At 43.8% G+C, this 24,949-nt stretch overlaps 1 protein-coding gene across 6 annotated transcripts in view; it reads right to left on the reverse strand.

Annotated features, from left to right (window-relative positions):
* The window catches only part of dco (discs overgrown), a 143,811-nt gene that overhangs the window by 97,645 nt on the left and 21,217 nt on the right, over window positions 1-24,949 (reverse strand). For 2 of the 6 annotated variants that reach the window (XM_071658995.1, XM_071658999.1), the window contains exon 2: window positions 14,111-14,187. In XM_071658995.1, coding sequence (XP_071515096.1) covers window positions 14,111-14,187 — 77 coding nt within the window. Of the gene's footprint in view, window positions 1-14,110; window positions 14,188-14,323; window positions 14,504-15,398; window positions 15,558-24,949 lie in introns of those variants that run through there. The other 4 variants (XM_071658996.1, XM_071658998.1, XM_071659001.1 and 1 more) reach the window with 4 other exon arrangements.

Consider the following 24,949-nt stretch of genomic DNA (forward strand, 5'->3'; position numbering starts at 1 on the left):
ACCGATATACGACGCAAACACTTCTTCAGCTTTACCTCGGCCAACGTCCTTCCTAAATTGACAAACGTCACTAAAAAACACATCGAGGGCCCATGATTAATGCTGAAAGCATACATCAATTTCAGGAGGTGAATGATAATACAGTACGAAAAACTACAATCAGACACCAAATCAGGTATCGAATATACGTCAACAGCAAAGCATCGACACAAGTGAAACCCACACAACACACTTGGAGTATCTAAATATTCTGGATCTCGTCTGTACCTTCCCCTGTCCAAACCTCTTACCTTTTCCCAACTATTTAGTTAAAGTGAGAGAGGGAAGAGCACGCATGGGAAGGAATGAATTGGACCGGGGTTGTATATGGGGGGCGACGCGGTTATTAAGGTGAACCAGGACATACGAGGCAGTCGAGGATGACCATGCAGGATGTAGTCTCTGGGGCTTGGTTGTGCATGATGGGAACTGGTTGCAGTACATAACACATGATAGCTACCTTGCACACATGGAAAAAAGCACTGAGGTACCAAAAAAAAAAAAAAAAAAAAAAAAAAATGAAATGAGCAAATTCACATTTCCAAAATCTCGCACGACATGCATAATACGAAATAGGTTAAGATGAATATAATCCATATTCTTGGGTCAGACTAAAGCCTGTAAAACTTCATCTGCAGGAGACGTGACAAGTACATAGTGCATGTATACACAGAGTACCTACAATAACAAAAGTATTCTTCGCTGGAGTGACTGGACAAGATGATGTCCTTCGACGACCAAAGACACTGTAGTAAACAAAGAAAAACCATAAATGTCAGGGTCCCCTTTTGTCCAACCTGCTGCCCGCACTGACAACGAGGCCCGTTATGAAGACCCGTGGACGTGGAAAAACAGGTGTGCAGCTTCCTCCAAGATGTATCGGACCATCCAGGTTGTCCACCTTGAAGTACATGAAGACCTGCAATAACACACCGCCTGGCAGACACGAACCACGCCACTGGAACTTGGCCGCAGAGTGGCCACCGGATGCAGACACCCCACCCACTCCTAGTTTTAATCGTGGTCGGAACTTACGTTAAGTACGTGAAATTAAGATTTCTTATTTTCAAAGTCTATATAAAGATACGACAAATGTATGACGTGGTTATGACACCAGCTTTCATCCCTTACACACAACAGTACTTCCTTATTTCTATGAGATAAAACAAACACAATCAATGGAATGATTCCTATTTAATGGTGCAGGAGGTCTGGGGCCTAAATACTGCAGCCTGGGATGGATCTCTACTGGGTCCAAACTTGCAAGTCCAGGAGTATAGGGGTTCAAGCCTCATCTCTGGAAATGTCTAGGGCAGTAGCACTCGTTCTCCTGTCCTCCTCCAGGCGCACGGCATGTCCTGGATCTACCACAGTCATCATCCAACTGGTCCTTCCACCATCTACAGGAAGGATGTTATAAATACTGCTGGTAGGGAGGACTGTGCTGGGCGTGGTGGCGTATGCTGCACGGTGAGTGTGGGCCACCGGTACATAGATGGGATGAGTCAGCCAGCGGCCTACTACCCACACCCACGCCTCAATCGCTACGTGTGACTCACACACCGATCACCTACCACTGTATCATACACACACACACTGGGAATTTGTCCCACTCACCATGGGTCAGGCACCGTCCCACACATACACACCTCCCACGGGAATTCCCAAGGGAACAATTCTCTCCCCCGAAAAAAACTTCTACTGTTCATAAACCATATGGCAATTACTGTTACTCAAGACTTCCTGGCCCGCTACGACAACCACCACCACTACCACAGACGACCATGGCTAGCTGACCTCGTCACGTATGGCCATCTACGACACCGACAACCCTTCCTTGTGAGTTGACCACAGCTCCCCTGACCTTGCCAGTTCGCTAGTGACCTTACCCCCTTCCACACTTCCCTGCTCCTGCCAACCACTTCCTCCATCCGGGACTCGCCCGAGTCGCCTCCTTCCAACAGTTAACCACTCGAGTACGACCGGCGACACCACAACCTTCAGCACGGCAGCGCTCAAGGTTGTCACAACTTGGACTTCGGCCCCGACCCTTACGAGTCGGGTCGAAGGGAATGTCCACCATCGCCACGGGGGAAACGCCGTCGTACTCCTGGAGGGTTGACGCCCCCCGGAACACGTAACCCCCCCAGACAGTCCCGGCTACATAAGAGCACTGTAACCGGAAAAACATATGGGATGCCGGCAAAAAACACCAGTGGACGGACACGCAGGTAGCCAGCCTGGTGACATGGGTGTCCATAAGTCCTGTGGTCCTGCGGCCAGCGTGGGGGCTGACGGTGCTCCTGGTGGGGGAGGGGTGGTGGTGTCAAGTGTTCCCACGTGCTGCAGGTCAAGCCTGGGGTCACCATGACGTGTCCTCTACAGAAACCCACTAAGTATCCGGGTGTACCAGTCTCCTGGCGTCCACCATAATGTAGACTAATAAGTTTATTTCCCTACACACATATAGACGTCACACCTCATTATCAATATATATATAAAAAATAACTACCAATATGTAGGTAATCCAAGATTTCAGCTTTAGATAAGCAACACGAGCCAGCGTTTCCCAATGCTTCAAGAAGCCGCTATCTCGACCCTCAGTTCCCCCTGGCGACTTATCTCCAAACTTCTACCCCATGGGTGTCCTCCTGTGCTCGCAACAGGTTCACCCAAGAACAACCTCGATTCCTTCTCTCGTCACACACCCGTGTCTTCACCTGAACCTGCAACACTATGTGGGTTGTGCTGTGGAAGCCTGGTAGTACCTGGCGGTGTTGGCTCTCCCACAGCACCCCAGGCTGTGGGGAGGGCCCCGCCTGCGGTGGTCCACCGTGCAGGCTGGGTGACCGGTGGTTGAGGAAGACGTCCCCACGGCTGGCGTGGGGCGGGGTGAGGTCTGTCTTCACCGGCACGTGCAAGGAGGAGCTTTGTCCTGACGGCTGACCACGTGCAGTTGATGACCTCAGGAGTCTGGGTAATGCAGCAAGACTAACCAGCCTACGTGACATTCCTTAATAAAGCATACGAAAAAAAATATATATACATGACCACAACACTGCTCTCCTTTCTGCATACACAGTCTAGCATTGACACGTTTAAGAACGACCTCCAACATTTTCCCCTACTGGAGGACAGAGATAAGTGTATCAACTTACTTAAGAGCACACACCACCACTTATATCAACTTAAGAGAGCACACACACCACCACCATGATAATGACTTCCATCGTCTCGAGTTACGACTCGTCGCTCACACGTGGCAGGCACTAGGACGTGCATAACTGGGTGGCTCTCTCTATCTCTTCCGGGACCCGGCCACGCCACCTCCCGTCTCCTGACCCCACCTCCTGCTCTTTATCCTCCTCCTACCTACCCACCCACCCCTCCCTTGTCCGATCCTTTACCTCAACCCTTGCCCCTCCTACCCACCACCTGTCTGCCCCTTAATCCTGCTTTTTACCCTCCCCTTAACCCCAACCCTTGCCCTCCTCACCTCCACCCCGTGGCCTCTCGTCTCCCTCTCAGCCCCTCGGCCTGCGGTCCTACGTCCAACACATCCCCACACACACACACACCAGAGGCCACATGCACGGTACGGACGATGGTCGTGCCATTCACTCAACCCCCTGCCCACCCGCAACCACGGTCCACCACACGGGACCAGCCTGGGTGGGGCTTCCCTGTGGCGGTGGTGGTGGTGTACTGCCAGCCTCGTTCTCTGAGCATGGGCGGGGTTGTGAGTGTGTGTGAGACTGTTGGGGAGTTATGAGGAAGAGGCAAGGGATCTACATAGTGAGGAGGGAGAAGTACGGGAGGGGGTTGAGTGTGTACTGGCTCGGGCAGGTGAAGTAGAGAGCCGGGATACACAGCAGACGAGGCACAACAGGAGGGTGGAGTGAAATAACACATGAGCCAACGAGAGATGACGTCGTGAATGTGAGATGGAGGGGGAGGGGAGAAATTTAGGAGGGGAGACAGTCAGTGTGGGTGAGGGGAGGGGGAGAGCCACTGTGGGAATGTAGCGAGCGTGGGGGAGTGGGAGGGTTGAACACGTATCGTTATTCCCTGGATGATCCCATCAAACTACTGCTGCTCCTGCGGCGAGGTGGGGTGGGCCTTACACTGACCACATCAGTGCAACCGGACTCCCTAGCCTACCGTCCAGACCCAGCAGGTTGGCCCGGGGCACGGCATAGGCATGGCATGGTATGTCAAGGATGCCCCCCCCCCCCAACGACCGCTGCCAGCACCCACCTGAGGGCTTCAGGGAGCCAGCAGCTGCGTCAGGTGGTGATAGTAAGGCCAGTTACCAGCTGGGGGGACAGAGGGATACCAGAGTAACCGTCAGCTGGGGCACAAGGTTAAAAGGCCATCAATCAGATGGGTCGGGGTGGGGGAGCAGGTTCAACGGCTCCACGAAACAGCTGGGAGTTGGCGTGACCACAAAACAAGAGTACCTCACATGATATTGTGTGTGTGTGTGTGTGTGTGAGAGAGAGAGAGAGAGAGAGAGAGAGAGAGAGAGAGAGAGAGAGAGAGAGAGAGAAATCTGCCCATCAGTACATATATTGACTGTTTGACGGATAATACTGTGTCCTCTGCCACTAACCTCATAAAACAGTGATCACATCTGGGCTCATCCGGGACTGACTGATTTCAACCATATCATCAACTTTTCCTTTACATGTGTCGTGGCTGTTCCCTGCAGATTTCCTGTTTCTCCTGCACGACAACCATGAATACCTTTTTCTCCTCTGTCATCCTCTTTTATAATTCCCATGGTCTTGTTGCAGACTTGGTATCTTTATTTCCTCCTTCTTCAGAGACTTTACAGTTAACGTTTTTTCCCCCTCCTTCTTTAACTTCTTGCCAAGCGTAGATCAGGTTCTGTCAGTCAGCCTCTCATGCTGCTGCCTTAGCGTTTTCCATCCACTCGACTCTGCCCGTGAAGTGCTTTGGACTTCCAACTGGTTTATTTCCATTTGCTTTAGCTGTTGGCCACGTGGCACACCAGTATTCAACTCTGTTTACGTAAGCCTTAGATATCTTCCAACATGTTTCCTGTAGAGAAACTTGTCATTATCATACTACTCATTGCATAACCAGATACTGCTATCTTCTCTCAATATTTTCACTGAATTCTAAGATTCTCATTAACGATGACACCTACGTCTTTCACGCTTGTTTCAATTTCTGTTGCCTCACCTGTTGAAACCATACGGTGTCATCAAAGTTATTATCATCAATCCTCCCTCCCAACTTGCTTAAGTTTCTCCTCGTTAAATCCCGTCATTTCTGTTCGTCTGTAGACTGTGGCATCGTCTTTTAAAATAGCTTTTGATTGTATCATTCTCCTTACTCCGGTGGAGACAGAGACACGCAGACCTGATTACCCAACAATTGTTACCTACTCACTTATATATTACTTCCCTGACCCTGGAGGGGTAGACTTGATCCTTATGCGAGACAATAATGCCTGGCTCAAGGTTACTACCTAACTTACGCTCCTAAACCAAAGACACTTCTACAGGAGCACCACCCGCTAGAGTCTGGCTCCTTCAACGTCAGCAATCAAGCAGACAGATGTCCGTGTACGGTCAGGTGATGTCAAGTAATTCCTTACTAAAGGAACGTACAGTATCCATAATCCTAACCGCTCAGGTGCACTTGTTACAGAAACATTTCTGGGGCCACAAGGCTACACAGAACATCGGCTGGCTCTCTCGGTACACTACCTGGTTAGGGGCACGCCAGAAATGGGTCGGGAAGCAAAAACTGTGTGTGTGTGTGCCCTAGCAAGGCTACACACACCCAGCTTACTGATGATCCACTCTACACCGCCGGGATGATATGTTCTCTAATCCAGAATTCATAAATACCGAGAAAGATCTTGTTTCACCAAACACACTGTACAGAGAGAGGTTACTGGTGAGGTGCAAAGCTTAACTCTTAAATGAAAACTTTCATTCTGTCCATCGTATCTGACTATGACATAAGAGGCGTTTGGCTGTGCATATCATTAGTCTCCACAGAAAAAGCTTCGTGTGTCTGATCTCTGGAGAAATATCAAGCCACTTCAGTAACAATTTTCAGGGAAATACTTTGAAATAATGCAAATATCTCACACACCACAATCTCTGTCATCTTATGCAAGATCATGAGTCTCATGGTCGCGTAATAAGCCCTCTCTTATGTATTCAATGATCATCATAACCTTGGTCATAAAGCCAATGATGAACGAGAACACTTTAATCACACCTCTTCCTTTGCCGGGGAGAGAGGCTCACTATACGGCAAAGCTATCCATCTACGCTTAGTGCCCTAGCTTCCTACTGAAGGATATGGTATGTTAAACCTCAAAGCTATGCAAAGAAAAGATCATTCAAATGATGTACGTATCACACGACACCCAAGCTTGGAGTGATGGAATGTTAAACCTAGGAAACATCCCAGACCATGTGATTTATCCGGGGGTACAATTGGAAAATGATAATAATGAATGGACACACTGACACAGACACTTTATGACCACTAGATGAATGCCATCCTTAGAGTACACTCTACAAGTGATAGAAAGCAGATACACAAATCACTTTACCAGAGACAATCCGTTTCAAAAGAAATGTACTCCTGAAGGAACAGTCCCCCCATTATATCCTTATTGACTAGAAAGAGGATAGTTCACCATTAATCCTCTGTCCATAAACAAACTCGACGGACCAACTGCATACAAACCTCAGTAGTATCCAGTTTCACCTTGATTATCATGATGCTCCAAACAACAGCAGTGGGAGTACGATCATTCCATGCCTTCTTCATCATGGTGTGGAACGTTCCCCACACCAGACAAACAAGTCTAAGTCCTCTGGTGAACTTAACAAAGATCACATCACGTTACTGGGTTGATCTTTGAATTCATCAGCAAAACTAAAATCACTTCAAACTCATCAACAAACAATATGAAATACTTCCCATTCGGTACCATCGGAGTTCAGTCTACTGGCAGCTCTTCCTTAAATAAATAAAAAAGCAGGGGCAAGAACATCTGCACCTTCCCTTTCCTGTTCTCGTACAGTAATCCTTTACTGTCACTGGCCTCGGTAGCACAAGGACAACCTTCCAACGTTAATCATCTAAATCATGAGGACTATCATGTTCCCCCAATTCATCTTCCTAGATTCCCAGCTTTGGCCCAACGAGATGACCAAACAGTCACATTCAAACCATTAATTATCAAACCGATGGAAAGCTTTTATTTATTCCAAGCTTTCATAAACACCTAACATCCAATAATATACATTATCAAAACTAAATGGGACTTATTTACCAGAAATGCCCAGCCTTCACCTGTGAAAACAAGGAGGCTAGCCCCGACCGAACTTAAAAGTCAGTTTGCTCTCCTGAACATGCACGGAAAAGCCAGAGGAGTGGCCATAATTTGCCTACTTGTACAAGCAACATCATCATCTACTTATGCACACAAACAAACCTCCAAACTTTCATGGTCTCTCCAATGACTTTTATCTACGATTTAATCACGAACTAGACGAAACTAAACAAACAAAACATTATTTATATGAAGTCAAAGCGTAGCACCATATGCTCCTTCTATATCTTAAGCAAGAAGTGCTAATATAAATATCATTGTAGTACTGCCCATCCTTTCATTCTTGTTAAGAGTTTTTCAAAAATACATCTTTGCAGCTGTCATATAACAAATCGATACCCCGGTAATACACACGATTTTGGAAACTTTCCAGATACTAATAAAGCTATACACAGCTTATGCAATGCATCATGGGTGAAAAAGTATCGTAACTTGAAACCTGTGAAATCATTACAGTCTGATGCCTCTACAAATCGAAGGTGAATTGCTCGTTTGAACTTCATAACAGAGGATCCGAAGCTTTTCCCATTCAAGTTATGTTAGTTAGCTGAATGGAAGACTTAACTAATACCATACCTATCTACTGTATATGTTTCCAGTGTCAGGAATCAAAGAAGTCATGCTTATTATGTTTCATGTGCAAGTTATAATACATACTGTATTGTGTTGCTGTCAGTGTCATATGAATGTATGATTAACGGTAAGGGAGAGAGCACAGTTACCTGGGGAACAAAGTACTGCTTTCAAATCGGTTATACAGATAATTATCTTTCATGTTTTTTAAGCATCAATCTACATGGTAAACAAAAGCAAAAATCAGGCACATCATGTGTATTTTTGGGTAAAGAGTACATTAGTTATATTGCAATTTCATTGTAAAACGAATCACATTACTACATATATCGCTGTATCAAATTATGATCAGGTTAAACTCTACATAGTAAAGCACTTTATAAAATGAATATCTAGTGTGTGAAACTGTAACGATACAGCAGCATATCATTTATGGAGGAAATATCATACATGTCCAAAGATAAAAAAATAAACAGCAAATGCCTACATTTCCACTTGAAGCGGCCATAATAATCTTCTAAAACTGTTCAAGAAAACTGTAATACATGTTCCTGTGTGGACAAAACGACCATTACTAATAAATGACTCAATTTTAAGTGAAAATCTCTGTCTAAATCAACACATTAATACTCTATTTCTGAATGACAGTAAATTGTATACTTCTACTTACTGCTACTTGCTAAAAGAGTTCTGTAAATTTTAGAAGCTATAAAATGAAACTACTTTCGCCTAACAGTCACTCTTACAACCAACTACAGTCATAACCCTGACAGCTTCAACAACAGCAGCGTAAATACTAATCGAATTGTATGTATATTTGGGAAATTCAAAACCACAATTTCTGCAACCCCAAATGATTTCAGTGATTCATCAAACTTGCTCTGGCAATCTGATGACCCTGGGTTCAAGGCAACCATCAGTTCAATACTGAGGATGGAAAGATTCTGCTTATTCAAGTGTCAAGTTTTCTAGTTATCATGGTATAGGCTGTTATCATCATAATTACTCATCATTCACTGATACATGTTCATGGAGGAATGTGTGATTTATATCTAATAATAATCTCAAGCTAAGAATCATAAAATTCAACCTTTTCGCTGGTGCACTTGTAAAGTCCAGGGACAGTGTGTGCAAGATATTCTTAAATGTTTAAAAAATATAGCTCAAGCTTGTTATGGTTAACAAGAACACAGTTTTCTAAACAACATGATATACAACTCAACTTGGTGGGACATTCTTTTTTACATGTGCTATGTACCCCTAACAAGCTGTACAGCTGCCAAGAATATGAAGCACTCCAGAAGTATTTTCAGGCAAGTGTGGCACTTTTGTCACATAGAGATCTGATCACTACAGACAATGGTTTTCATCAGCTATATGTATTGTCTTGTAAGATAAACAAAGCTTCCAAAACTACTACATACCATTAGGCTGCAGTGTCTTGAAACAAAATGCATGGGTTCCCAGTACATACACTTATTCTAAGGCTGAGGCACCTTATTAACAACACATTCTCCCCAGCCACTGTGACTGCAGTATACTCATAAAACATTACTGTGGTGTACATGCCCCACTTGCAGTGTATGGGTAAACAGTCCCCCAAGCTGGATCAATCTTCTTAGGGGTTTCATAATGCTAGTGACTGGAGTCTGAGGAAGTTCAGGCCATATACTAGTATACCAAGAGCCGGACAGATTTGTGATATGACTAGCTTCAAACTCAAGCTGAACAATGAAACAAGTTCATACATATTCGCCATTTCCCACATTAGCAAGGTAGCGTTAAGATATATAGGACTGAGCCTTAGAAGGAATATCCTCACTTAGCCCCTTTCTCAGTTCCTTCTTTTGGAAAAATAAAAATGGGAGGGGAGAATTTGCAGCCCCCCACTCCCTCCCCTTTTAGTCACCTTCTATGACATGCAAGGAATACGTGGGAAGTATTCTTTCTCACCTATCCCCAGGGAAGAAGGCCAAGTGAGGATATTCCCTGAAAGGCTCAGTCCTCTGTTCTTAACGCTACCTCACTAATGTGGGAAATAGTAAATACGCATTATATATATATATATATATATATCGCTACCTTGCTAACGCGGGAAATGGCGAATAGTATGAAAAAATATATATATATATATATATATATAGATATTTTCTTTTTATATATATATATATATATATATATATATATATATAAGACTGTGCTCCTTACTTTCCAACCACCCCCTACACTTCATACAACAGTTCTAAAAGATACTGCATCATCCTTGCCATCGCAACCTCTTCTTTCAACCCTAGGCCCCTTGACATTGCAACCTCTTCTTTCAACCAAAGGTCCCTTATTCCTAAGTTGCACTTCTTATCACAACCAAACCACCAATTCAAGCTAGTAAAAACTGCAAGTGCAGCTTCATTTAAACTACTATCAATACTATCATGAATCAGCAGAATACTGTACCACCACAATATCTTTCTGTAATTACTCTTAAACTTTTTTCCCACACCTTCCATCTGCAGCACCATATATGTACCGTATGCATTGTTTCTGTATATATGCAACACCATATGTGAACCATATGCATTGTTTCTGTATATCTTTTAAGACTTACTGGAATTAAGAAACCTTTCGTTCTCACCACTTTCATTGTCAATCCTTTTGTTGCAATTAGTAGCTCATATATATATATATATATATATATATATATATATATATATATATATATATATATATATTTTTTTTTTGTCCAGTGCATCTACTAGAGTGTATATAGTTAAAATTCTTGAATCAGCTCCTTCTGGCAGGAGGTAAAATACAGAGCCATAAATGCTTATAGCGGCACCCAAAAAAACGTTACCAGATGCTCCAGCATAATCCCCCCCCCCAAAAATATTAATGTCTCTATGATATCAGCCAAGCCTATAAAAAATCTGTACCATCAAGTTGTTATAATTTTTGAAGCAACAGTACTTAGAAAATGATATCAGAAGAAAAACATATATAATCACATCTAGCTGTGACAAAAGCAGTTCTATAAATACCAAACATGTCACTTAATATGCCTCATACTAATAATGAAGTAACTTTTGAAAATGGTAAAGGGTGAAGGGCACATAGCCAATATGATCAAAGCTTCCCCAAGTTGAATTCAGTATCATTCTGTTTAGAAAAATTAAGTTCATTACAACTATATGAACAAACTTATGGAGATATTTATTTGAGAATATCCTTCACACATCATACCGTGGATATCAGGTCTGCCACAGCAAAAAGGTTCACAGAAGGCCACATGCACGTTGCAGTACTGGAAGCATTTTACGTAGAGAGCTATGTGAATGGAGTTTCATTTGGTGAATCGACTCAATGTGATAGTGAAAAAGTAGGAAACACTTCTATAAAGACACTGTTTCATATCAATACACTGGACATGGATTACAGATGTGCAGAATAATTCTGCAGGCAGTATGTACCTAATTACCCTCATGGAACTGGTAACAAGAGTCAATGACAACAAAAAGAATTATAAAGGAAACTGCATAAGACCTACTGGCCCAAATGAGGAAGTTCCTTTTTACACTTTACAATCATTAGTCATACATAATCTAAGACTAGATTATGTTAAATACTTCCCAATGTGCAAGCCTTTAAGACCTAACTTGGCAACATGTTTTCTTAATCTGCTACTCTGTTTTCAGACCAATGTTTACCTACTTTATTACTGAACTTATATTTTCTAATTTAAATACATTCTTTCATGTTCAATTAAAAAATCCTTATAAATATGAATAATTCTGCTTTAACACTGAAAATGTCCATTGAACTGGCACAATGTCATGAATTGTAACAATAATAAAACAAGATTTATGGAGAGGGCTTATTTCTTCATTTCTTCCAGCTCCATTGTTATCAGCATGAGTCATGACATTTTGTTGATGCATATATTGCTTGACTGCTTGCTGCTGACCTATGCATTCTACCTCCCTTGAGTAGAAAATGAATAATTCAATAAAGGAATGACACCAAAAGGACACATTTTTCCTATTCAGTTAATTCACAACTACTAATATGCCAAAATAACATCTAATAAATCTGCCTCAAATCTTTCATTCAATGGGAACACTACTTCAAAAGATGGTCTGATATATGACTGACAAGATTCAACAAAAGTAAATGTAAAATAATGAAGATGGAACATAATAAGGACTCGATAAGCATATTATCAAGCAGGAATGTATGTGTAAGAGGGAATTGGGAGTTGATATCATTCCTAACCCAATGACCCATTTTTTTTTGAAGAACACAATAGTTATGGAGACAAAGTGTCTTAATAGTAAGTTGAAAAGCAATTCCATTTATGTATATGAAAATATTTAGCAACCTGTTCATATCCTATGTTTGGCTAAAACCAAATACGCTTGTCAAGTTTGGAAATCACACTACAGGAAGCGAAAAGAACTACTGGGGGTCTATGGACAGCAAGAAAGATAGTAAATGAATAAAGGGCTGGGATGTTCAATGGGAAAACTAAAGGCCTGAAATTCATCCACCATGGAAAATATAAGAGTGAAGGGTGACCTGATAACATCCATCACATTTTTAAACTAGAGTGAAGTGGAGTGAAAAGGTCTTCGAGGAGTGTTGCGACTACAAAAACCACGAGACATAACAAGAAATCAAAGAAGAAATTTGTTAGAAAGGACATAGATATAATTTTGCAGTAAGCTATAAGCATAGTGGAGGAATGGAGTAAACCAATAGTCAATGTGGAAGACATACAGAAGTTTAAAAAACTGTTACAGAAACAAAGATCATGAGATGGGAACCTACGAGTGTAGAACTCCCTGCCCATATAACAGGTATTTTACAAGGATTCATGTAAAAACTGGTATAAGCAATCATACTATTACTGTTTAAGTGGAACTCAAAGAGTCAGCATCCTAAATATTTTTCTCCTAGAAAAAATTATACTTGAAACTGTAAAATAAGCATTGTATACTTGACAAAAGAGCCCCTTTTTTGTCTAATTTTCTATTTATACTATGTCTAATGGTTCTAGCTGACAGATAAACAGGCATCTTCTTGAAATGGTAAAAACAAAAGAATTTCTTCATCTCGGACGTCCATCCTGTCTCACTTATTGATAAAACGACTGCCTGGAGGGCTCAGTCAACTAAGGAGATTAAGAAACTTTTTACTAGTTGATTCAATATTTCTTTTCCAAGAATATAGCTACAAATACTTAGCTGGTTCATTAAAATACTTTTCACATCATTTATATGTCATTTAAAGCCACACTTAATAATGTCTTCAGCAAAACTCAGTCACTTTAAGCCAAACGGAATTTTCTAATTACACAACCCAATAGAAGTCAACTCAAGCTATACATTGCCATGTTTATTTATAGATTTAGATTTAAGGCATTACTTCTTTTCAACCTTACTTAAAAATCTATCAAAACCTATGGGATTACATACTTCCTCAATAAGATGTAGCATAACCTTTACTCTCCACAAGCAAAAAAAGATTAAAAATGATCTTGTGTAATCAATAACTGAGACTTTGCAAAGATATTAGCATCTTTTGATTTAGAATAATAAATTACATTGTGAATATCATCTGTGCATATATAGTGCCATTCTGTCAAAATTATGTTCGTCTGCTACACGAGCAGAGCCTACTGACCTAACCACTGGGATCTTATCTGTAAATAGAAGCCTTCTTTAGCCTTAGCAAGACTTCATATACATGTTTCTACCTTCTACTATATGACTGACTGTAGAAGTCCTACGAAGAGCTACTTCTGGCTGATGTAAGACAACACAAAAGGATCTTGTACGAGGAACTAGAAGTGGCAAGTGCACGAATTCCAAGCTTTATAAGGGGAAATTTTGACCAATAAGAACAATGAAATGGAATTTCTCTTCATGATAACGGCCCTTTCTTTCAACATCTGTCTCACATACGTGATAATAAGTCCCTCAGTGCGAAAACATCCAAGCGCTTTGTTGGTGTCTTCCTTTGTCAACAGAGGCGCTGGGGCAGCCAGGTCTCACCAGTTCACACCCATTTCGATTTCATATCGTCTACATGGCGCCTACATTAAATGGTACTTACCCAGGTAAATGTCACCGAAGGATCCACTTCCTATCTTCCGTCCTAGACGATACTTGTTGCCAACCCTTAACTCCATCCTGCAAGAGAGGAACGCAAAGAATCATAACAGGGATATTCTCGCCAGTCAGGGAGACCAGCCATCTTGGAATCAACAATAACAAGAGGTCTAGCTCAGTCCGACACAGGTGAACATTTTGCAAGTTATCTCCTTACCTGCTTCACCAGCACCTGAGTCTCCGCACACAAACAATATTGAATAATTTCACTTTTATCTCATAATTGTATTTATCGTCTAGAATAAAGTATAGCAGCAGATTAGGTTGATAAATCCGAGATCTCGGCAGCGGATATCACCATATTCACAAGAGCCCGGATGAACACTAACCCAGCTGGCGAGAGGGCAGCACGTACCGAGCCAAGCACAGCCACACCACAACATAATTTTCACTTACCTTCGTTCTACTCTCGAAATACTTCACTATTCTGAAGCACTAAACGAAATGCAATCCTTCTTCAAACTGTTGAATATTTTATATAAGCTATCTTCCATTGACTACTATTTTTTTAATAGTCGGACAAGCATGGAAGAATATGCCAAAGAGAGTTAATCTTGATGGCATATGTGAAGAAAATACACATTCAAAAATTTAAGATCATGTCGAAGTGTTTGGGAGTCAGCATCCTGAACGAAGAGAAACAACTTTGTATCAGCTGATTTCTTCCTATGTTATTTGAGCAGCCCTTCATAAGATTAATGACAAGATATAACACAACATGAACGTTCACTGAGAAAACTTTCTTGAATAACTATAAATGAAACGGAAACACCGAACGGAGTGTCGTATAAACACAGCACTTACAAACGTCTTCCGAGATACGCGGCAACACCTTTTAGGTTTTGACTAAACAGATGTTTGATATTAAATATCATTTACTTTTAGAATCACCATACTGAGGATTCTAACAAGTTACCTGCAATGTCTGAAATTCGACTACTCACATGGGAATAACAGTTGAGGGTCATCTTCAGAATTTTATGCCCAGAAGGCCTCAATGTACCAATATGAAAACCTCATAAAGAACCAATTTCAAAATATGTATTTGCAATATTACGTAGTGTGAAGGGAAGAATACTATTTAGGATCCTTTAATTGTCACTTCCACTCTCTTGTAAGCTTCAGACCTCACACGGCGCTGTCACTTTCTACGGCAGCGAACTTTCTATGCCACAAACCACGAGGCAACAGCACAAAACACAGCACCAAAATCAAAAGCTAATTCTACGTACATCTTATTGTCACGGCGAGCTGAAGTCTCCTCAGAATGGCCAGGGTTGAGGAGTGTGTTGGCGAACACTATCAAGAGAACAGGAACAGAGCGGTAACCTCCAGCTTGACACAGCAGTAATACAACTCACTCTGACCACCACCCGCGCCACTGACTCAGTCTTCCTCTCCACCCAGGGCTCTACCCCCAACCTAACCCCCACCCCCTTCATGCACACGTACGAACGTACGTACATACATCCCCCCCGAACACTGACACACGAACACACAAACATTCTCATCTCAATTCGTATGTTACGGACGCCGTCTGCATGGGAGGGGAAACATGAATGATTATCTATCCACGTTGGTAAGAACTCATGTGTTTCGCTGATTCCGTACCTGTTTAACGACAGGTCCAGGATTGCCGACGAGAGTTCGTAAATCTTTTGCATATGAACTTGAGTGACCGGCCCGCGTGTCTGTCTGGCTGTCAGCGGCTGCCAGCTGGGGTAAATACTGGCCATGCTGCTGCTGTCACTACCATGCCCCGCTACCCATGGTACCTACACTGATCATATCTACACCCATGGTACCTGCATCTGTCACACCTATACCCACGGTACGTACACTGCGATGCACAAATCGAAAGTACCAACGCCCATGGGTGCTACACGCCTTCTATACAAACTCATTCTACCAGTGCCTGTACAGTTGTTAACCATGGCGTCTGAACTCATAGTACCTACGGTTCCTTAACCATGGTGTCTGAACTTATGGTACCTAAGGTGCCTTAACCATGTGTCTGAACCTACGGTGCGCAGAACCAGGGGGCGCTAGTGAGAGGCAGGAGCAAGGGGCCCGAGAGAGACAGGAGCAAGACTGTGAGACGGAAACATACATATCAAAACAGGTTAAGATGCGAACACAAAGCCTGGACGTGTAAAAGAACTACTTTGTGTTGTTGCTGTGGTTCATTATCTTCACCACTGGTGCGTGGTAATTGGGGAAAGGAAGTCAGGAAATAAATGGAACCTGTTAAAATGGCTGAAGAACCGTCTCTCCACCTCATCGACCTACAGCCATCATAAGGTTTATCACTGCTCCATAGATGAGTCGTAGAGATAACAGCTTATGATCATGGCCAGTCCCCATGGTAAATATGGAGCAGCAGTCTGTTGTTGTGTGTGACGGCGCCACAGGTGTACAAGTGTTGGAGGCCAGCTTACCCAGTGTCCGGCTGGTAACGGCGAACAACTGGGGGCGACCTGACCAGCCTCACATCCTCCACGTCATGAACCTTTCCCATCCGAGCACCCAGCTTTCCGATGACACCTCACATGAGGTATAGGCTACCAGGTTACCTAGTAACGCCTTCCCTGTGCTCACCCGAAGACCAGGCTACCTAGTAACGCCTCACCTGGTCTCAGTGAGGAACAAAGAGCATTATTATCATAATCACAACCACTTATGCTATTCTTTTTCAAGACGGTTTTCTCACAGCTTCGAAAATGAAATTACAAATCTAAACGGAGGTCAGCCTGGGATTGAGGAGCACCAGTAGACAAACTATAACATTTCTTGAAACTTTGATAAAATCTACTCCAGCTGAACTTTGCCGGTCACATTGCGAAAGTCGTCCACGGCGATGCTGTAATAGATTAGATTACTGGCCTTCTACTGATTGTGGCCAGGGATAGTGTTATCTTGCTTCTGCTGCATCCACTTGTGCCTCCTCCTGCGCCGTGGTTCTCGTGTTGCGTCTCCCAGAGTCGAGTTCCTCATGTTACACCCCGTTGTAGAGGCCCTTACGTTGCGTCCCCTGTGTCGAGGCCCTTGCGCTGTGCCCCTTGTGCTAACCCCAAGATCATACCGTTTTGTGTCAATGCCCTTGTGTTTTGCCCGTTTATCGAGGCCCTTACGTTGTCCCTTCTGTGTCGAGGCCCTTAGGTCGTGCCCCTTGTTTCGTGCCTCTTGACACGTACCTCTAATATCGAGGCCCTTGCATAGTGCCCCTTGTGATTGTTCCCCTAATATCGAGACCCATATGTTGTGCCCCCTGCGATGTTCCCCTGACATAGAGCAGTTATGCTGTGACCCATATGATGTACCCCTGATACTGAGGTCTTTGTGTCGAACCCTTAACATCATGCCCCCCTGTGATCGTGGTGTGCTCCTCATGTCGTCGTCATCCCGGTCCCCTTGTCACTGTTCAGTGTGACTACACGCCAACCAACTCTTCCACTTAGAACATCTTAGACCCTGATTTTGCCTTGCAAGCTTTCATGCTAGTGTGGCATATGCCGGTGTTCCTCGAGTGTCAACCAGTGCCGGCGGTGTAGGCTCGTGTGTCGCTCGCTAGTGTTACTCGGGTGCCAGCGTGCGTGTCATACAAGTGCCAGATGGTGTTTTTTTTTTGTTTTGTTTAGGTTCTGGCGGAGTCTCTCATGTGTCACAGGGCGGCCCCTGTTGTGTCACTCAGGTGCCACCAGGTGCGTCGCTCAAGCGGGGACTGATGCTCAACTCAGATGCCCTACACCACCGCCCATCACCTCCATACTAACACGCCACTATCCATCGCCCCCACAGCACCACATTCCTTCAAAACACAGACTTCCCACACTGTCCCTTGCAACTTCGGACCTGTTGATAGATTATCTACATCTTACTATCGCTTACGATACTCTGCCTTCGTCATGTGATACTGTAGTGACGTCACGCACTAAACACTCAGGCTTCACACACTCACGCTAGATAGAGCTTTAAAGACAGCCTTAAACATTCACCATGGGCAAAGCCCTCACGCAAGTAAAGTCTACACATGCTGGACACAGCTTCAAACACTCTGTCTCAAACACTATTACACTGTTCCCAGCTTCAAACAACCAGGCTTCTTCCCACACCCGTCCTACAAAACAGTACCTAGCACACAGGCTTCGTACACATTAGACACACCAACCACATTCTCACGGACGGACAGCCCACCGAGTCGACAGATAAACATTCTTGTCCATTACGAACTTGGATCATTTAAAAAAGAATCCTATTCTTATTCAAATATCTGTTCCCAGTACCGGTAAAGATTGCCACTGCACACACCAGACAACAACAAGGAATGAAACGTTTAAACGTTAGCGGAACAGATGTACTGACTGTTAGCAAATATCTTTCAAATCTTCTTACATCAAAAAAGTCTGAGTCAGGAGATAAAGTCAAAAGATCTCACTCGGTCTCCGCTTTGTCTGGAAATACACACATCCGTCTTACGGATATACCAGACTGGGCCGGACGCCCGTGAGGAATTAACATGTCCCTATAGTGCAACAGTTGACCGGAAATCCCGTATGACGTCACCACCCCTGCTACGAACTGCTGGCAGTATTCCAAGTGTGACCTCCGTGGATGGCCTAACGGACGTGGGTGATACCAACCTTACGTACATATGTACTGGAATTCACACACAGTCGCATGCACGAGTGAAAAAAAAACGCACACGGCACAAACGTATTCATAAATAAATATCAAGTTAGTTTTTACAAAGCTCGTTACAGTCAAGGGACAGAAGAGAAAGCAAAGGGCCACTGGTATAGCGAAGATACCGAAAAAAAAAAGAATATATCAGTGCCATATATGAGGTAGTATGCAAGGGTGTGTGTGTCGCCTGGGAGGAGTGTCACTTGATGTGTGGTTGGGAAGGTCGGTCGGTCCAGGTGTGGGTGACCAGCCACATACCGTGAAGACCCCGATGACAAGCTGCCAGGCCGAGTTCGAAGAATATTAGTAAGCGAGCTAGAATAGCAGTTCTCTTGAATTCATATCTGAATACAAATCCCCCCCCCCCTCTCTCTCTCTCTCAAACACACACACACACTCTAGCCTGAGCCAAATACCCATCATATCCACCAACCCCTAGGAGTGGATGGATGGACTGCTGGATTGACTGTGGACCAACTACCGTAACCAGGATTCGAAGCGAAGAGCTCGTCCGTGAGCGGTCCATGAATGTGTTACGGTCACGGACGCTATCTACTACACCACGGAGGTCCGTTATATACATCCAATGTCCATAAAATGTACATGAAGCCCCGAACCTTTTTTTTTTTCTAACGAATGTTTATTATCAACCTAACAGAAAGGATGAAGCGGGGGCGCCAATTAATCTCTTTTCTCTCTTTGTTGAAGAAATGTCGCATACGCGCGTAAATGGATCTGGGTGAAATACTCATTTTGTATCATGGGATACAGGTAATATCTTGTGCGTGACCAGCTGCCTACCCACTTGGCGCAGCAGATGTCCTGGACAGCAACATGTCTCAGTACGTTGCATAAATGCAGTGGCTCTCGCATTCATAAAATTTACACCATTATACCTTCGTTTTGAAAACTGACTACGTTAAAAGAACACACGACTCAGGTGCGGCCAACATGTGTCTGGGGCGAACTGATCACATTTGATAAGAACTCAAGAGGAATTGAAGAACAGAGTAAGGGAGTGTGATGGGAAAATCACATGATGCAGATCCTTAAAACTGGTTTTCCTTCTCTGGTTGAAAGCAACGGCTACGACCGCCTTCTGAAGAGCAGGTATATATATATATATATATATATATATATATATATATATATATATATATATATTCTTTTTTCACACATATTCGCCATTTTCCGCGTTAGGGAGGTAGTATTAAGAACAGAGGACCAAGCCTTAGAGGGAATATCCGCACTTGGCCCCCTTCTCTGTTCCATCTTTTGGAAAACTAAAAAAATGTGTGTGTGTGTGTGTGTGTGAGTGTGTGTGTGTGTGTTACTGTTTACAGACATACTTAGCGCGGAATCTGAATGTATTTCTTATATTTGTCCCGAAAACTGGACGGGAAAATAGGTTAGTATTAAACTGGGGTCCGTGCGAGGCTGCTGAGACAAAGCTGCACGAGAAATGTTCGTCTGGTGCAGGCAGAGCATCAGGTCTGGGTTGGTGTGGGTCTGGTATAATGATACGTCGTGTCAGAGTGGGTGAGTAATTGTGACCCCCCCCCCCCCTTTTTTTTTCTCTCACGTGAATTTTGTTCAATGGGATTTTTTTCTGCTTTTTTTTTTCGTCGTCTGGGACGAAATATTTTCCCCAGAGAGATAATGATACATTTCATCGCTCTGCATTCTAAGTTATATACATAACAAAACTGTAAAAATTAGATGTTGTGAATCAGCAAGCTACGACTTAAGAGATCGGGGTTTTCAAATCACCATTTAGCACTTTCGCGTTTGGTGACGGCACAATTACGTACGGCAACTGCACACACGCTGTTGTGATCATCACCAATCACACTTGTTTATCGTATCAAACGCGTTGGGTAATCGCTGCTTTTCCACTGGCTCTCTCTCTCTATCCACATTCCCCCCCCCCTCTCTCTCTAACCCAATTCCCCCCCCTCTTTCTCTCACCCCATTCCCTCTCTCTCTAACCTCATTCCCTCCCCCCCTCTCTCTAACCCCATCCCCCCCCCTCTCTCTCCCGGTCTAGTCCGCCATCGTGGCCACATTTTACCCAACGTTACATATTTTCAGCTCACGCATTCCTGCCCGAGCCCACAGCGCAGTACTGCCGGGCGTAAGACTGATCTCCCTCTTTCTTCTTTTTCCATGTCCTACATCGTCCTGCGCTGTGCAAGTTGTCACAACCAAACCCCGAGGAGACTTTGTTTGTTTTTATGGCCGAATGCTTCGCATACACTGGCTATGGTGTAAACTGAGTAAGGGATGAATGAAGAGAGAGGGGGTTATAGAGAGAGGATAAAGTAAGGACATGATTGTGGTCCCCATCAACAGAACTGGGGTGATCACGAATAGGAGGTCAGACCGACACCGCAAATGAGGAACACTGTGAGGAGGGAAACACACGCACACACATACACACAGTAACATAAATGAGAGGTGAGTTTCTGGGAATGGTCCGAGGTCCAAAATTTGCCCACCATGGAGGAGAGAAGAGTAAGGGCGGTCTGATCACAGCCTTTAAAGACCGTTTCATGACGTAGACGGTTCTCTGAAGAATACGAAGAACAAAACGAAGGCATAACATTTCATTAGCAAACTGTATCCCCGACTGTTTCCCGTATCATCATACCTATCATCAATTATTCATTTACGTATTCATAAATCGATAATTCTATTATGTATTCATTTCCTTATTTCTTCTACTACGCTAACCTCTGCGGGCCCGGCCCTCGCTGACAACTCTGATTGGCTTCCGGTCCAGCAAAAGACCATTATGTAGACCAGCGACTACTGGCTGGGAACCCCCGAAGGAAGACCATACAGACCAGTGCCTGGTGGCCGAGGGGAGACCATACAAGATGGTCGACGTCTCCACTAATAAGATTCCTCTCCCCAGGGGGGGTTTCCCCCTTCCTTCGTGAACCCTCTCGTTACCACAGACACTATGGGGGAGGGAGGGAGGGAGGAGAAGTAGGGGGAAGAGGGAGTGTTAGACGGAAGGCGTCGCCCTTCACTGCTGGTAACAGTACACTTGTGGTCCACTTCGTTATGGCCTCTGAGCGACCAGGTAGGGCAGGGACGCTCGTGAGGCGAGGGCACAGGTGGTGTTGGGCCAGGTCAGGCAAGCAAGCAGGCACGCAGGTCGCACGACGGCAAAACCACCTGAACAAGTACGTCTGGATGGTTTGCGAGCGGACGTAACCTCCAGCAGCTGCTGGTAGAGAGGTATAGGGAAGATTGTAAAGGCCGGAGGAGTTAACCAGGTGTTTCTTGGGGAACCCCTACGAGTGTTGAACTCCCTCCCTCCCACCTCCTACCCCACTCGCCAGTACTGCACAATTACGCAATTACAATTAGGTAATTACACGCACTAGAGAGGCATTCTCTGGTTGGATGTACCCAAACACCACACAACACTCTCCCCCACGCTCCTCCTCCTGTGGCCCATGGCACTTGACTTCCACAAACGTGAGGGCTTCAGGAGACACGCTCACCAAGGCTTCAGGAGATATCCTCGTTAGGACTTCAGGAGAGACACTCACCAGGGCTTCAGGAGACACGCTCACCAAGGCTTCAGGAGACATACTCACCAGGGCTTCAGGAGACACACTCACCAGGGCTTCAGGAGACATACTCACCAGGATTTCAGGAGACACACTCACCAGGGCTTCAGGAGACATACTCACCAGGATTTCAGGAGACACACTCACCAGGATTTCAGGAGACACACTCACCAGGGCTTCAGGAGACACACTCACCAGGATTTCAGGAGACACACTCACCAGGGCTTCAGGAGACACACTCACCAGGATTTCAGGAGACACACTCACTGGGGCTTCAGGAGACACACTCACCAGGATTTCAGGAGACACACTCACTGGGGCTTCAGGAGACACACTCACCAGGGCTTCAAATGACGCTTTCGGCATCCAGTCTTCGTGACTAGTGCGTCGCATGACACTGTGTCTCGGTGTTCGCCATGCACTGTGACACGTGTTGCTGCCGTCATACGAGACCCGACTGTGTCACTCCAGTACATAATATAAGAACTAGAAGTTAGTTTAGTGAGATAACGTGTCCGGTGGCTTCTTGCCGCCTCTGCGTTCCCTTGGGTGATTTGAGACTCAAGATCTCCCCCCCCTCCCCCCCAAGTCGATGAGAGACACCTTGCGTCCACTATGAGTGATAGATAATAGTCAGGCACGCGTGAAGGAGAAGGAAGGACTTGCTAATCTATGTTTAGTTTTCTCCCTCTTGTGACTCGAGGTATATGGGGGACATCAAAATTATTTGGGGACGTCACTCCTTCCTGACACTAGCTCAGCTGCCGGTGCACTTTACACAGAGGCCTTTAAAAGACGACGACGACGACGACGAAGAAGAAGAAGAGCGCATGCGCTTTCCCACGTGATGTGTGGCTGACCTAAACCCCATGACAAGAGGGTGAGGATGATCAGCAGGGTCTGAGCACCCTGGTCCTTACCCTCCCTCCCCACCCTAGGAACCTCCCATGTCTGTTGGTTGTAAGAAACACGGGATAAAAAAAAAAAAAAAAATGCCCTCGTCTGCTGCACTGGGTCCCTTAACTGTTCCATCCGGCTGGCCGACTGGGAGAAGAGACTCGTTAGAATTCTTTCTCGTTCTCCTTCTTGAGGATCGTTATTAATAATAATATCAATAATAATAATAATAATATTAATAATATCAATAATAATGATAATATTAATAATAATAATAATAATAATAATAATAATAATAATAATAATAACAGGAATTCTTTCTTTCAAACTATTCGCCATTTCCCGCATTAGCAAGGTAGCGTTAAGAACAGAGGACTGGGCCTCTGAGGGAATGTCCTCACCTGGCCCCCTTCTCTCTTCCTTCTTTTGGAAAACTAAAAAAAAAAAAAGAAAAATATTAATAATATTAGCTACCTCGCTAAGGCGGGAGACAGCGACAAAGCAAAATAAATAAATAAATAAATAAATAATCAATAATAATATTAATAATATCAATGATAATAATAATAATGATACTAATAATAATAATAATAATAATAATAATATAATAATAATAATAATAATAATAACAATAATAATAATAATAAGGTTCCCAGTGAACGAACTGTCCGTAATGCTTGACCACTCGGGTGAAAACGACTGATATGTTATCGCGATAACAACACATCCTCGTTCGTTATCTCTGTCGTCTACACTTGTGAAGGAGCTGATGCAACTCTTATGGCTGTGGGCCCTTTGAGGGGGGAGACTTCTCCTCCTCCTCCTATTTACATACCGTGAGGAGAGACCCATGACCTCCTTGAAGCGGATGTGACGCCCCCAGCACCACAGGTGTTGTCCTGCAGGTGACGAAGAAGTCCTGCGGGGAGGAAATAGGGAGGGAGGGAAGGGGAGAGAACCCAGTATACCGGGTAGATCTAATTATTTTTTTTCTTCTAGAACAGTCCTTGGTGTGAGGGGAAGACTTGAGGTGGAAACATCAACTGCAATTTATAAGGTGATCTTTATGGACACGCAGCTGACGCTGGTGTGTGTGTGAGATATTTATGTTGTCCCGTCCTTAACCTTATGTATATGTGGTCTACCATTCTATATTTCTGTATATATATGTACGTATGTACATTTATATATATATATATATATATATATATATATATATATATATATATATATATATATATATATATATATATATATATATATATATGTGTGTGTGTGTGTGTGTGTGTGTGTGTGTGTGTGTGATGAAAATTTAATACCAACCTTCATAAAACCCTTTCCGGAACACAGGATGCAGTTGTTTGAAACCGAAAACCATACTTGAAAAAAAAAAATGACAAAAGAATTACAGAGAACCGTGAAGAATTAATATTCAGGAGGGACTTAAGAAAAAAAATCCAACCTTAGAGGAACGAGGAACGAGACGCGATGTGATTATACTGTTTCAGTATGAGAAAGGAACGGATGATATATATGTATATAAAGTGCAGTATGTAATATGTACTAGGAACGGGGCAAGACATCATAGGTATAGATCGTATAGAGTGGGAGGCAGAAGG

The sequence above is a fragment of the Panulirus ornatus genome, chromosome 67, assembly GCF_036320965.1.
Source record: "Panulirus ornatus isolate Po-2019 chromosome 67, ASM3632096v1, whole genome shotgun sequence".
NCBI lineage: Eukaryota > Metazoa > Arthropoda > Malacostraca > Decapoda > Palinuridae > Panulirus > Panulirus ornatus.